Here is a 15,183-nt window from a genome sequence, read left to right as displayed (position 1 = left end):
AGCACACATGCTTTTGTCGTAATAAGACAAATGCGTGTTTCAGTTACTCTCCAGATGTACTAGAGACCTGAGCATACTCTAGAAGACGATTTATAGCCAAAATGCATCTTGATCTATAGTCCTTGTTTGAGCCAGCCAAGATCGGAACAAACAAACTTAGAAGGACGGCTAAGATGATCTAGAGTTAGGCTACAGCGATCCTGCTGCATCTTGCTACTACATGGTTTGCTCTTATTCGCCGAATAACGTGTTGGAAGACGAGCATCGATCGAGTGAAGCTTAGCTTTGGGTCACTCATACATACCGGGCATACAGACAAACCTTGATTACTTTTCAGTCGCAAGTCAACTCGGCCGCGGCCATGTATTTCGACCTCATCCGTGAGGCTTGCACATACACACGGCTGGAGCAGATCTAAAACGCTCGCGTGTAATGCGCTCTTGCGGAAGCACACGGGATCCAGTGCTCCAACGTCGTCTGTCAGAACGGGTTCTACGGGATGGCGGGAACGCTTGATAGTGGTGCCGGGTGGCGTTGAGACCGAATTACCCAGGCTATGTTACGCCCAGATCGGAATGACCAAAACATCATCCTTGCTTGATTTACACAAGCCGGTCGGGGTTGTTTCCGTGATGACAGTCACTGCGGGATTAGCACCGTGGCTTCTTGCTCAAACGAAGGATGTGTGACTGACTCACATTTCAAGACCTGTCACATAATCGAACATACAATGAGAGCCACGGATGCCAGAAGAAGTAGAGTTGAATTTGGCGTTTCCTGTGCGACTGTGCCGCTTTTCTAGGATGTTTTTTTTTTCGCATTCTGATGTTACCCCCTTGTCAGGGTATCTCGTTGTATGACAGTTATACACTAAGCAAATCTTTCCTCCCGTTTCCCAAAGCAATGCCCAAACAGAACCGTGTAAAGCAAGAGGTATTTTTTCCACCACTCCGAAAGAAATAAAGCGAATCCCATCGCTGATCTTGTGCCATTAATTACAACCCGACTACAGCGGAAGGCGGGGATCGAGGAAAGAAGTCGTGAACGTAACAAGCGACCCTCCGGTGGTGGCGTGATGCTGGTCGCTACCGAAGGCTTGGTCGCATGGAGAGGCTTGGTGTGCCGAGTGCAAAAGCCGACTCCAGAGAAGAGAAATCCATAAACCGAGATAGGCAGCCCCGTAAACATTCTTGAGGCAGCGCTAGAGAAATGAACAATCGTAAGGTGCGAGATGACACCCAGGTAAAAGCAGGAACGCCGTAACCCACAATTTCGCTGACATGCTCCTATTAGACCATGGACAAACCAAAGTCTAAAACGTAATACCGGTGATACAAGGAAAGAGTGAAGGAAAACGAAGGAAAAAGAACCAGTGAAATCTATCATGCAAGATGATCGCAAGCCTTGTGCGTTTTCGTGAGATCCGGAGGCGCACCAATATGCTTGCAGATAGCAGAAGGAATAAGGCAATGGCACCTTGAGAGTGTCTGATAGTCTAGACTCGAGGGAATCGAAGTAGCCAGATGTGTCCAGTGATCGGAACTGGGTCGGCTTGGTAGGCCATGGTACTTCGCGAAACAGAAGGTAACTTTTTGAACATAGGAAGTGCTGGAATAGGCAGCCGAATATGTATCCGTGAAGGTGTGGCAAGGCGATGTCGCTTTGATATGCGGCCGGTAGGTGGCGGGCAATTAGACGGCAACAGCCTGTGGGCCATAACCAGGAGCCATGTAGTAAGGCGGGTGCCTCTGCACGCAGTAGGCACATCCGCAGCTGAGACCATGCTGGTTCCATGCAGACGGTGTGTACTGAGTGGAGTAGGCGGGTGGGCCATAATTGGACGGCTGCTGAAGCGCTTGCGCAGGGGCGGGCTGAGACAAGGGTGGGAAACCGAACATGGTGCGACGCGAGTATCCCTCAGCTGGAGCCCAAGTACCCGTTGTGCCGTAGTACTCTGGGGTGGTAGGGCCCGTGGTCGGTGCTGACGCAGGAGAGTGCTCGCTAGCGGACCGCCATGGGTCGTACTGCGAGTAGGTCGGAGGGTTGTATGCAGAGTGTGCCGACTTGGGCGCATAGTCGTACGGTGGAGTGTAGGCCTGGTGCATCGGCAGAGGAGGAAGCGGCTTGTTGGGGTTGAGTGAGCGTCGGTGTACCGATGTGTCGATAGGGCTGAGCTTGTTGCTGCGACCAGAGCGGGCAGCAGCACTGTTCTGGTAGTCCTTCCAGTGCTCTGACCATGATGTCCAACCATGCTGCTCAGATGGATCGCGATGAAGCTTGAACTTGATTGCTACGAGCCACTCTAGCTCCAGCTCATTCAGCTCATGAACCTGAATACCGCTAACCTCGGACCACGAACGGTTGATGAAGGTGTTGTCGTCCAAGAACTTGCTACCAAGCACAAGCGCGATGGTGAGGAGACGGAACAGGTGAGTGTCGGTCTTGGGCTCGTGAGCTAGCATAGGCATCCTGCTGGACAGGTAGTACATGCTGAGCAGGATGGTAGCCGAGGGCAGCCGTGTGGCGCAAAGCACCTGGTGTACCCATTTGCGGAACGACGAGGGCATCATGCGGCCGGGCGTGATGAGTCGTAGGGCTGTCTCGCACACGAAGTCGGTCATGACGTCCATGTCATAGTCCAGCTTTGCAGACACGCCGCCGACAGGCTTCTCTTCCTTGGCGGGCTGACTCATTCGCTGGTTGTACTCGTGCACGCGCTGCTGCTGCATAGCCGCCTCTGCCAACGCGTGGCCGGACTGTGCGCGCATGGGTGGCAGGGTGGTTGCGCCCATGGGATCGTAGAAGGAGCTCGCAGGTGGAAGACTGGGAGGCGCACTGCTGAGGTAGGTGCCGGCCTGCGGGTACATGGGTGGCATGGCGATGGCCAGTTGGCCGTAGCGGTCTGCGAAGTCGTAACCATCATCTTGCTGCCGGATCGCGGGGCCAGCGTACGCGGGCTGCTGCGGTGGGTATGAGGCGCCACAGGCAGAGTGGTAGCTGGGGACGAACTCCTGGGGAGATAGCCGTGGCATGTTATGCCGGGGGTAGAAGGAGGGCATGATGGTGTGGGACTGCCGCAGAGAGAAGACTGGCGAGGCTCCTGGCGTCGTGTTAGTGAGTGCTGGCGTGACGGGCGTGGCCAGCGGCTTGGGGCTTGTGACGTACAGTCTTCTCGTTCGCGCCGCCTCTAGAGTTGCCTACGGACCCTCTAGAAAGATGTGCTCATTCAAGGAAATGCGACGTCCGGGAGGTGTTTGTGGGCGGTGGAAATGGGTCGCGCTGGTGGTTGCGCGGAGGCGGTGGGTGGCCGGAGAAGTGCCTGGAAGGGAGGCAAAGGGCGCGGCGAGAGGTGAAGGGCAGCTCGAGGGTGATGGAGCGCAGGCAGACCGGGGCTAAGTCAATAGATCCGGCGATGCGAGGTCGTGGTGGGAGATGTCGCGGAGAGTCGAGGTCCCTGGGGATGGGCGGCAAAAGAAAACAGGTTGAAACCAAGGACTATTACACAGTACAAGCCCAAACCAAAGCCGAAGAAAGCACTCGCAGCGTGTGGACAGCGGCGGAGGGGACGAGGCGTTGGGTGTCGGAGCCAGACGGACACGTCTACCCGTGAGTGCAGGTGTGCTCGTTTGCAAGCCCGCGAGACAGAGCAAGCGTCGGGAGGTGCTGGTGAGCGGGCTGGGGATGCCGGACAGCCGAGATTGGGGGCGCACGTCCGTTGGGGCTTGGGGACTGTGTCGCGACGAGCAACGCCTGCGACGACGACAGGACGAGGGAGATGGGGAGACGGGGCACGGGGAGAGTGAGGATGGGGAGGGCAGAGGGCGGTGATGTGGGTGTATTCGACACACACCGTTAGCGAAGGCCTAGCAGCAGCAGCGAAGGGGCTCTGGGACGCCCGCAAGACCGTCGCCATCCGAAGGCCGCACCTGCAAGAATGGTTCATTACTTGCCCGCTCCTCCACTCATGTGCTATGAAAACTCTGCCTCTTGCAGTTAGTGGGTCGCAGCGTCGACTCCAGCCCGCGTCTTGCGGTGACTGGCACTCATGACTCTCGCCGCAGGAGCGCTGCAGTCGTGGTGCAGCGCTGCACAACTCCACCGCGCCCGGCCAATGAACGCTGCCAGGGACCACCCTCTGCACCCGCGACAGAAGCCAGCCACGTATCGCCCGCAACCCGGCCTGCCCTCTTCTTTTGGCGCGCCTGCAGTAGCGGCCTCACTGGTCCGCTGCGCCGTGGTGAGCACCTGTCATCTGAGCTGCTTGGGTTGTGAACAGTGCTCGAGTGCCTGAATTGTGAAGACAGGAGTCAATTTGCACTGGGCGACGCGCAGCCCCGTGCCAGTCTGCGTTTTGTTTTGATGGCTGCTCTCGTGTCGTGGCCGTGGCAATACGCCGGGCCCAAGAATAGCACTGCCATCGCGCACTTCACCACCGACGCGGACCCGTTCGCAGTGCAAAATTGTGCCGCGGCCGTTGAGCGCTCCTGCGACGCCTGGCCTTGTCCGTCGGGCGGGGCCACGTCCTACCATGGGCAAGACGGAGGGTGTCGCGATCAGCGCGACTTATGCAAATCGATCCCGAATCTGATGCCCATGGTAGCGTGGCAGTGACAACGTCGGCGGCGAAACCGGACTGCCTGGTGCCTGTAGGCGAGCGTCATCAACGTCCTCGTCGCCAAATTGCTGCTCGTGCAATCGTCACTGGCAACCCAAGCGCTCGGCGCCCCCCTCTGGGCTCGGTGCAATATCGTAAGCAGGTGCCCACTGTATGCACTGGGATGCATGTGAGGATGTTCGAGCCTTCGAGGCCGGCACCTGCTCCACTCACACCGTCCAACATATTTCTTGCCCACGTCCTTGGCCGCGGATTGGCCCCTCGAGCTCATCAATACCCATAGTGACGCTTGCAGCCCTTACCGTGATTTTCCATCAGGCACCAGAAACATCGTGTTGGTCATGCAGCTGACTTCACCATCCCGCGTAGGAGGCAATATTTGTCTCGTGTGGAGTCGAACGCTACGTCGTCCACAACGATATTCACGGCACTTGAGTTTACGTCAGGGATGCGGTGAGGGCGAACACTATGGGCTGGAGAATGAATAAATAAGTGCCGGCAAGGAGATGCACGCGGTACTGGATTGGCAAGCGATGTTGCTAAGATAACTTGAAATCAAAGTGGCTTAGCGCAGGAGTAGCACGTGACCGAGTGTGAGGATAGCCAGGCATCGTGAGATGGCTGAGGCGGTAGTGAGATATTTCCTCTCTACCCATTTCAAACGTCTGAGCCTGTGGTACCTTCCAGACCGGCCATGAAAAGCAATTACTGCGAATATCCTGCGCATTTCAAAGGTACCCAAGGCTCCTGCTTGGAAGATTGATCGCACGCGCGTTTTCGGCTCACACAGTGCCCAACGCGTTCGTGGTGCGCTGGCAATACATGCCGCTAATCCGCATCGCATGACACTGGCAAATACACGACGACAGCAATGTCCTTGCCGAAGGAGCACGAGATTCTGGTGGCCAAGTTGTATGAGGCGAACACAGCGCAACAGTTCAAATTCATTCAGATTGCATGCGTTTTGCACGTAGACTCGTCAAGTGACCGTGATACTTAAAGGTCAGAGGTCCCAAACGCCGATGTAAATGCTCACTCCCGTGGTATATCCCAAAGCTTTTCACGCCCAAACCAGAGACGAAACCCAAAAAATATTGACCTCGCGTGGTCTAATTCATCTGCCTGATCAATTCGTTGATCTTGTCTTCCCGGTTGCCCAAGTCACCACCTTCGATGAAGTGCTTGAACTTCCTCTTGCGGAAGCCACCAGTAGGGCTGTTAAGCTTGAACGGCCAGAGGAAGTTCGAAGCAGCCTTAAAGTTCGGCCCAACGGTGCAGATCTCATGGATGAGGTCTTCCATACAGATCATGCCGTATTTGCCAAGGTTCTCTTCGATGATCTCGTTGTCCGTCAGAGGAAGGCGTTGCTTGTCGACCTTGCCATAGCCACGCTCTGTATCCCAGTTAATATCTGGCAGTAAACTTGCATCTGTACCGAACTTACTGTAGATGAGCTCACGAACCGACTTCTGGTTCGGGTAGCCATAAGCAACGAAGGGCTCAACAATCTTCAGCATCTCCATAGTCGCCTTGGTAAGCTTGACGAAGACGCCATTGTTGATCTGAAGTAACCGCAGAAGCTGCAGTGTCTTGCGCTTCTTGGGATCAATCTTGTTGATACCCTTTATCCGGACGACGAAGGCGAGTTTGGGCTCGGCGGGGACGTATAGGCTATCGCTCTTCTTGGCCTCGCGCGACAAGCGCACGCGCTCCCGCTCGGCATCGCGGTACTCCTTCACATACTTCTCGGCTCTCGTGAAGATGACCTCGCGCTTCTTCTTGCTCTTGTCTGTGTCATGTCAGCGCTGTCTGCAACAGTGTGTCATGCCATGAGCTCCAGTGAGGACGATTGCATCATTCCCGAAAGATGGTTAACAATTCGACAACATTGACCGTAGTCTAGCCGATAGTGTGGTAGTTATAATCATCGTAATCGCCCTCATGGATCGTCGATAGCATGCTGGGGTTGGTCGTACCTCGCTTCTCGCGTGTTGCGATCGCGCGCTCCTCACGAGCCTTCTCCTGAGACTTCCTCTTCTTGAGGAGGTTCTCAGGCACGAGAGTGATCTCACTCTGTGTGGGAACAGTTCTATTGGGTAAGGATTAGCTTTGGAAACTGCGCGTGGTGTAGGGACAACGTACGACTTCGACGACATGTTGAAGTGGTGTTCGAGGAATTCTTCGGAAGCTCAATTTTTGCCAGACTCTTAGCGTTAGCGCTAGCCGCTATCCCGCAAGCGCGGGCGCCAAGATGCTGCGCCCCACAAAAACAGATGCAGCCGCGACCGAGGTCAAGGGAACATGAGCGCTCCAACGGCTTCGCATTATATCCGCTGTACACCTTGTTTACGTCGCTGAGCATATACGGTAGAGTCTGTACTCCGTCGTATCCCATTCTACATCATACCTCTAAATAGGATGCATTTGGCAACCTTTTCTCGAGTTGCGTCCACCCGTGGACGTACGAGCTTCTGATGTCCACGGGTCTTTATGCCTTTATTTGCAACAGAGTCCCCTGTTACTGGTGCTGCTTTTCCTCCCTGTCATCGCTTTTATGGTCATCTCACATACTTTTTGACGGCCAACAAGAGCAATCTCGATGACAGCCACGCTTTGAGAATGCCTTTCCGCCATTGGTCTTCAAACCGATCTCAACTGAAGCCCGGCAAAGGAGCGCCTTGCTCACCACGGGCAGCAGCAAACTTCCTTCGGTTTTTCTCCGAAGAAGATTACGATCTTTCCGCCATCTCATGTCGGTTTACATGAGCGTTTGGAGCGATTTCGGCACCCGAGGTATACTCAGTCACCACTGACAAATTCCTCCCAGGCCGCTGCTCCTCTAGTACGACATTGTGCATAGAAAGGGCTCCTCACATCAAGGTCATCTATTCAACCTTTGTTGCGCGAAAATTCACAATGTCACACAGCCGAGCGTGTCCCTACTCATAAACGCTTGATGTCAGCCTGGTTTACTACTACTCTACCAGGCCACAAACTTCCACATCAACTTCGCCCTCGCGCGGAACGACATCTATATTGTAACCACTGTAGTCATGACTGAACCTATTCCGATTCGACAAGACCCCTATGCCTTAGCTTACCGGTATCGTGAGTATATGAAAGAGAAGCCCCGGGGTCCCGCGGAGCGCAGTAACCCATACTACGAGAGGCTGCTCGCGAATTTACCTGATCCTGACATCAGTTCTATGGATAACCGCTCACGCGCCATTCGGTACGCAAAGAAACATTATGAATGCTATTATGAGATCAGGGATATATGGCGCATCATACGATGGCTGCCACCAGCCGACGAGGAAGATTCTAGCTAGGCGGTAGTAGGTGAGTTCATGGGAACTGGCAACAATCACTATGATGGTTTTTCTTGTTTTGTATTGCTCTATCCCAGGAGTTGATGTCAAAGTTTGATTTTGATGGTTATGCTACTACCACCTTACTAAGTTTGCTCGTTGTTATTGGATTTATGATACATCCTAAAATGCCCGCCGTTCCTATAAGATTCTCAATCAAGTATACCGGCATATGATGCATCTTAAAAAATAAGCGTCTGCTTGTAGAAGGACCGCGCCAACATACTAAGCTACTTTGATCATGTCCCGTAATGTAGAGACAAGTGCACAAAACTCTTCTTCATGAATCGACATCATTGATCCTCTCCGTTCGACGTACACCACTGGTGGGTTTCCCAATACAAAATCCCCAACTGACACCATCGTCTACGGAAATTGCACTCTTTTGCCAACTCCCGAATGGCCGCCTTACATGCCTCACATAAAGCATCCCCGTCGCACCTTCCTGATTAGTCCCTTCGCTGTCGTTCGATATCTACACCACGGCACAAGACACCCGCGAACCTGGTCTAGACCTACTCTGAACCCTCAGATCGTTCGTTTCACAAATGACGAGATTCGCTTTGCGCCACAGGAAGCGCTGTGCCGTTTCGTTTCACTACACCCCAGGTCCCACTTGTTTCACACAGTACCATGTTCTGCTGGCCTTAACCGTAACGCTATACCGTATTGCATCTTGGAAAAACCTGCTGATGTATACTGTTGCAGGTCTTCTTTTCGTGGTGCCGGAGAAGAAGGCCCGATAAGTGTTTCTGACATGCTATAGTTGGGCACAGTTAAGAAACAGAGCGGTGCACAATGATACGTTCAGTCAAGTGGCAAGTACGATGACGAGTGTCTTTTGTGGAATTGCTATCGTCGAATAGTAGAATACTTGTACATTTAGAGGGATATCGTTAACGCATGATAAGACTCCTGGAGCGCCATGCTGATGAAACGCCGATTATGAGGCATGAAAACGCCACACGGTAAGTGTGGATAATGATGATGACGAAGTTTGAAGAGCCCGTGTAGGTGAGTATCGTGGTGCGAATGTCATGGGCAAATACCAAGGTTCGCCATGCTGTCGTACCCCAATGACCCGAGTCCGCTGTCTCTAGGCCCACCTTCTCTATGGTAGGAAATGTGAATAGTGGCCTGGAACCCGCTGTCTGCACTTCTCGCAGTCTTCCCGGTAACCCATACTGAAACGTCCCATACCGGTCAAAGCACCGCTTCGTTTCCTTCCGCGAGGCGTCGAAGGTGGGGCCAAGGTGGAGGATGACTCGATATCCATCTGATCGGCCGTACTGGTGTGCGAAAAACTAAGTCGCGATAGTTGTGACTGGGTGAAAGCGGTTGGCGTATCTGGAATGTCATCGTCCTCGGATATGGGTGAAGGCATGCGTCTAGTCCGATCTTCGTCTACATCCTGCCTCTGTCCCTTCCAGGCTGGTGGAGGTGCCTGCATTGACGGTACATTCGAGTTGTTCATAGCTATGCCACCGGCTGATCCGCTCATCGGATAACCCAATCCGCTCATCCCCCCTCTCTTAAAAGTCGGGTGTATGGGTGTGGGTATCCGACTATTGTTGTTGACGGCGTCTGAGTTGAATAGCGATGGTTGGAGCATGGGCGGTCGCATGAAGTTGCTGCCAAACGAGTTGAAGGCGGGCGACTCTGGCGGCTGGCTCCGAACATCCATGTCATCGTCGTCCATATCCATATCCATGTCCATGCCACTTGATTCTCTTGATATACAGACAGGTCCACCATATATCGAATCCGGCGAATTCGCTCCTCCATATTCTGAATGTGCCGGTGTCATAGACCGGATGTCCGTAAAGAGTCTTGGTGGGGTCGACAGCGATTGATGTTGGAACTGGTCGTGGTTGGTCGGCTCGTTGCTGCCCGGTCGGGATTTCTGTACCGCCATTAGCCAAAGCCCGGCACACGATATTGCCGACATACCTTGAGGTACCTTTCCTCGTCGAAATCCGAGTCTGAATCGTCGTCGCGCCCTCGCTTCCTGGCCATGAAGTGAAATGCAGACATGGTGATGTAGACTAAACGAGTGGTCCTTCCCTACGTCGGCGCAACGCGATCAACGCGTCGGTGGAATGGTAACGAGATGATTGTGGTGGTGCAGTGAGGGTCGAGAGGGGTGCGGCTGAGGAAGCGGGACTGCGATCGAGAGACCTGGTCGGTATGTTTGACGCAAGCCGGGCGGGGGGTTGATATGACTATCAGGGGCGCTGTTTCAGGTCGCATGAAAAGAACCAAGGCTTGGATGGTGGAGTCGCGCGCCTCAAGCGACTGTGGGGGGAACTTGCGACTTGGTTGCCGGGAGTTGGAGGCCCGTCCAGATCCAGCCCGAGGTGTCGCTTGCCGGCGGTGCGTGCGAGAGATAGTCGCGATGATGTCGACGATGGTGTGGCTTAGCGTGGCGGAGTGGTGATTGGCAACTGAAGCCAAACCTTGAACTCGCCGAAACCGAGGCAGGTACGGCATCACGTGGGCTGTGTATCTGCATGTCCAAGGGGAAGGGGAGGAGCCTACGTTCACTTGTCATGGCGGGATGTGGCAGGAGGCGTGTGTGTGTAGCCACCTGGACATGTCGCAAGCTGAATGCAGGCCTCTAGGGGTCGGAGAGATGCTGTTGGAAGGGATACGGGCTGAGTGAGCCGTTGCTGCAGCTTTGGTCAGACAGTGCCGCCAACGCTTCCATCCAGCCTGCCAGCTGCCACCTCATACCAGAATTCAAAACCAGGCCGATCTGCAGACTACACCAAGAGGAAAAGGTCATGTTCACGCCGTCGTCGAGCTCCAGCAGCAACATAGACGTACATTGACCAACAGGAAGAGGGCGATTCCCAATTCCAGGGTAACGAGCTTGGCGCACATGCAGCTGCAAAGCTCCGTCGACGGTGTATCGATAGCCTGCGGGACCAGAACCAACCATCAGCCCCACCCCGACCTAAAGTTTCCCAAATAATTTGGTGGCATATGACTGTATTTGCAACGCCCTCACTGTATCCTTTGCCTGTCATTCTCGCCGACCTCGGACCTGCGCCTGCATACACCATCTGCGCGCTTGATTTTCTGACTTGAGACGTTCAACGCCCCTCCTTGCACTCTACTGCACGCCCTGTACAACCTCGCTGCTGTACATCCGCATACGTCTGTGCCACAGTCCAAGTAAGACTGACCGCAAATCGACAGTCGCTTAGACAGCCTACTAATATACACAAAGATAGCCTACCCACTGTACAATGGCTCCCGCTGCAACAGAAACACCCGACATGTCCATCAACCCGAGCGACGATGTGCGCGTACTTGGCTACGACCCGCTGATCCCACCCCAACTTCTCGCGTCCGAGATCCCCATCCCCGCACATGCCGAAAAGACCGTCATTCAAGGTCGCAAGGAAGCCGCCAGCATCATTACCCAGAAAGATGACCGTCTCCTCGTCATGGTCGGGCCCTGCTCGCTCCACGACCCAGAGCTGGCACTCGAGTACTGCCAGCGCCTCAAGGCCCTCGCCGACAAGCTTCAAGACAACCTCTGCATCATCATGCGCGCCTACCTCGAGAAACCACGCACAACCGTCGGCTGGAAGGGCCTGATCAACGACCCAGACATTGACGAGAGCTACAAAATCAACAAGGGCCTGAGAGTGTCGCGCAAGTTGTTCGTGGACCTCACATCCGCGGGCATGCCCATTGCCTCCGAGATGCTCGACACTATCTCTCCACAGTTCCTCGCCGACCTTATCTCTCTTGGTGCTATTGGTGCGCGAACAACCGAGTCACAATTGCACCGTGAGCTAGCCTCTGGTCTCTCTTTCCCTATTGGATTCAAGAACGGTACCGATGGAGGCTTGACCGTGGCGGTCGATGCGATTGGTGCTGCTGCTGCCAAGCACCACTTCATGGGCGTAACGAAGCAAGGTCTGGCTGCTATCACCAGGACGGCAGGTAACGAGCACTGCTTCGTTATCCTTCGTGGTGGATCCAAGGGTACCAACTACGACAAGGACAGCATCAAGGCTGCCAGGGAGGCTTTGAAGAAGAAGAACCTGCCTGAGGTCATGATGGTCGACTGCTCACACGGTACGTTCCTGTATACAAGAATGCTCTACCAACACACACTAATATCTGATAGGCAACTCCAACAAGAACCACCGCAACCAGCCCCTCGTAGCCAAGGACATTGCCGACCAGATCCGCAACGGTGAGACCGGCATTGTTGGTGTCATGATCGAATCCAACATCAACGAGGGCAACCAGAAGGTCCCCCCTGAGGGACCTAGCGGTCTGAAGAAGGGTGTCTCCATCACAGATGCTTGCATTGACTGGGATAGCACCGTCGACACTCTCGAGAACCTTGCATCTGCTGTCGCCGAGAGGCGGGCAAACCAGAGCAAGTCCAACGGTGCACACTAAACGCATCTGTCGAGTGCAGTGTTCGGGTTAGATTATGTATATAGTATGGGGTATTTGGCGTTGGCAAAAGTCTAGAGAGTTTGGGATATGGATGAGACGATAGGGACTGACTTATGATCGATGAACGAGATGCATGATTGAACCAATCAAAATTCTTGGCTTCAACTCCAAATCACAAAACATCCAACGCCTGAATGCCCACGGGTATCTTCGTTCTGACGTTCCTGGCTCTTATCACGTGCTCTCACTCATCTTCTTCCTCGTCCACCACTTCCTGCTGCTGCGTGCTGCGCCGATTACCGCCAGTGCTCGTCCTTGCTCCCGTCCAAGCCGCCCTTTCTCCTACAAACACGTCTCCCGTACATTCCGTCTGACACTTGGGACACTTCCTACGATCCCCGCTCCTGCCTCGATAGTAGCTATTAGCACACGCATCGTGCCACCGAACCCCACACTCTTTGTTGTTGCACCTTATGCCAAACGTAACAATCTCCTTACATCCCTCACAATCCCGGATCCTGATAATCTCCCGCCCATCCTCGTTTTCTTCGGCAGACTCATTGTACGTTTCCTTGAGGTAAGCGCGGAGTTCCATGAGCGCGCGTGGAGCCAGGGAATAGTAACCCGCTTTGGACTTTTGGAAGAAGGCTTGCGAGACGAGTGTTTCCAGGACCTGATCTGCCTCGGCTATCGTTATTCCCGTATCAGCGCTGGCCTGGGTGTCGTCTGCATCGCCGTTGATCTGGCTCTGTCTGCTGTTTGCCTGACTCTGTCTGTTCCGGCGTGAGGTGCGAGCAAGCTGTGAGGCTTCTGTATGCTTCACCGCCATGACTTCGCGGATGTTGGTGTTGTTTGTCTCAAACATTTGGTCGAGGACGCGTCTGATGTATGCGATTTCGTTTGCGGAGAAGGTGGTAGCGAATTGGGTGACGGTGTCGCTTGCGTTGTTAACGAGGGCGTATATGCTTTCTTTGGTTTGTTGATCGCGTGTTGATCGGATCTCGTAGTCGAAGGCTTCGATTTTGGCGTTTATGGTTTGTATGGTGGACGTGATGTTTGGCTGGGTTACGTCGCCTGCTGTCCATGGGCGCTCGGGGTCTGTCGGTGTCGTCAGCTTGTGCGATGGCAATGGCGTAAAGGAAACGGACTGTGTGCAGTCATCACATAGGCAAGGATAGACTTTATTTCGTCTACTGTGAGGACGCTGTGCGTATGGAACGCCTGTAAGAATGCGCGATGGATCCCGTTGTAACCTTCTTCTTCGGCCGGGGCGCGCACGAAGGGCGATTCTTCGCGAGACATGTTGCGTGCGAAGGATGTTGGATAACTTTGAGTGAGATGTAAAGACGCGTAATTTGACTGCGCGACAGCAGTTTGGTAAGTGCGGCAACGGATCACTTACGCGATCGCGGGGAACCTGAAAACGCGTCAACGCGAAACCACGTGAATGTGTTCCATGCCACCTACCCGACCTGCGTCTCGGAGCATTTTCCAAGCCACCATTATACAACAGCATTTTGATGGGACAAGCTGCGCTTGCAATGTATGCAATTACTATGCAAGAGCTGTAATAGATCCACTGTCTTCACATACGGAAATGTTCTGGAATAATGCCTCGGGCACCTAGTGATTCGTAGAAGATACAAAGACAAGCGCTTCGTGAGCCATCTAGACTGTGTCTACCATCCTTCCATTCATGCTGCATTCAAATTCATGTAGCTAGCACCCCCCGGGCGCTACCTGTGCAAGTGCGTATAATACAATATCCTAGCATTCCCATCCATAGCTCGTCAAAGTCGTAGCTCTGATGCTGTCCTTCCTATCTCATACAGGCAGATCAGCATTTCGCCTCGCACCGCTTATCGTTTCCAGTGCCTTGGCTATATATGGCCCAATCACCGGTACATTGCTGACGAAGCCCGCAATGGTCATGAGAAAGTCTCCAAACAGCACAAGTATGCCGTACAGTTCGATTATGAAACCGATGAAAGCCCAACGCATCAGGATAAGTGATATACCAGCGACGAATGCCACCGTGCCTTTCCATTTCTGCTTGCGCGCGAAGAAGGCGACGGTTTTCGTTGTTCCGATGATGAGTGTGAGACCGATCAGAAAGAGTATCTATTGGGGGTATTAGAGAGGGTTCGATAGCGGAGGACTCGGTTCGAGGAGGTCGAAGACGTACGTTTCCCATTGCCAGCCTGTTCGCATGTCAGTAAAGGCTGTACGTATATGCAGAGTTGAAACGTACATTGCGCGATCAAAAAACATCATGACACCTCCCATCAGAAAGAGTCCGCCTGTTCATGCTGTCAATCTTCTGCTGAGTAGTGGGCGCATTCGTGGTGGTGGGCGCGTACCTACCCCCTGAACAGAAGGCGACCCCAATCTCTGTCATTGCTGTTAGCTCATGTCCTATGCGGTGACTGAGGCTGCATGTTTGCGTAACTTACTCTGGGTGTCTGAAAGCCACATAGTCGGCATCTTGGTATTTTGTTGTTTGTACAGTGCGCGGCGTGCGAAATTCCGTAGCGATGTGGAAGAAGACGGCGTAGGAGAGGAGAAGTAGTAGAGTGGCGCCTAGTCTCGATGTATATCTGGCATGAAGGTGCTACCTTTCGTCTTGCTGTCTCGTGTCCCCTTGCGAGTGAAGACGCGGCGCGCTCAATCGACGGTCGGCCCGAAGCTCACCCTTGCTAGCGCTGCAGTTCCCGCGGGTAATCGCATAAAATTCTGGTGGCATGCTCCTCAACCTCTACACCTCTCGAGTCCATC

General features: G+C 53.8%; 6 protein-coding genes across 6 annotated transcripts; 1 reads left to right on the top strand and 5 right to left on the bottom strand.

Annotated features, from left to right (window-relative positions):
• Positions 1-1,691: 1,691 nt before the first annotated feature.
• On the bottom strand, positions 1,692-3,059 carry J4E84_000654 (uncharacterized protein; the record flags this gene model as incomplete). The annotated part of the gene is made up of 1 exon (XM_049383292.1): positions 1,692-3,059. The coding sequence occupies one exon, from the start codon at positions 3,057-3,059 to the stop codon at positions 1,692-1,694; it is 1,368 nt and encodes a 455-aa protein (XP_049248810.1).
• A 2,665-nt stretch (positions 3,060-5,724) lies between these two features.
• Positions 5,725-6,771, bottom strand: RPL7_1 (60S ribosomal protein L7; the record flags this gene model as incomplete). Its single annotated transcript, XM_049383291.1, has 3 exons — positions 5,725-6,404; positions 6,592-6,704; positions 6,758-6,771. 3 exons carry the CDS (start codon positions 6,769-6,771, stop codon positions 5,725-5,727), a joined length of 807 nt encoding a protein of 268 aa, XP_049248809.1.
• A 2,323-nt stretch (positions 6,772-9,094) lies between these two features.
• On the bottom strand, positions 9,095-10,017 carry J4E84_000652 (uncharacterized protein; the record flags this gene model as incomplete). Its single annotated transcript, XM_049383290.1, has 2 exons — positions 9,095-9,886; positions 9,934-10,017. The coding sequence occupies 2 exons, from the start codon at positions 10,015-10,017 to the stop codon at positions 9,095-9,097; spliced, it is 876 nt and encodes a 291-aa protein (XP_049248808.1).
• Positions 10,018-11,234: 1,217 nt separating this feature from the next.
• AMT16_1 (Phospho-2-dehydro-3-deoxyheptonate aldolase amt16) lies at positions 11,235-12,408 on the top strand (the record flags this gene model as incomplete). Its single annotated transcript, XM_049383289.1, has 2 exons — positions 11,235-12,075; positions 12,128-12,408. The coding sequence occupies 2 exons, from the start codon at positions 11,235-11,237 to the stop codon at positions 12,406-12,408; spliced, it is 1,122 nt and encodes a 373-aa protein (XP_049248807.1).
• A 244-nt stretch (positions 12,409-12,652) lies between these two features.
• On the bottom strand, positions 12,653-13,710 carry J4E84_000650 (uncharacterized protein; the record flags this gene model as incomplete). Its single annotated transcript, XM_049383288.1, has 2 exons — positions 12,653-13,506; positions 13,557-13,710. 2 exons carry the CDS (start codon positions 13,708-13,710, stop codon positions 12,653-12,655), a joined length of 1,008 nt encoding a protein of 335 aa, XP_049248806.1.
• Positions 13,711-14,232: 522 nt separating this feature from the next.
• J4E84_000649 (uncharacterized protein) lies at positions 14,233-14,602 on the bottom strand (the record flags this gene model as incomplete). The annotated part of the gene is made up of 2 exons (XM_049383287.1): positions 14,233-14,529; positions 14,594-14,602. 2 exons carry the CDS (start codon positions 14,600-14,602, stop codon positions 14,233-14,235), a joined length of 306 nt encoding a protein of 101 aa, XP_049248805.1.
• Between the last annotated feature and the right edge of the window lie 581 nt (positions 14,603-15,183).

This window comes from Alternaria hordeiaustralica, assembly GCF_023758085.1.
Source record: "Alternaria hordeiaustralica strain BMP 2776 chromosome Unknown scaffold_1, whole genome shotgun sequence".
Lineage (NCBI taxonomy): Eukaryota > Fungi > Ascomycota > Dothideomycetes > Pleosporales > Pleosporaceae > Alternaria > Alternaria hordeiaustralica.
This window is presented reverse-complemented; position numbering and strand designations above follow the sequence as displayed.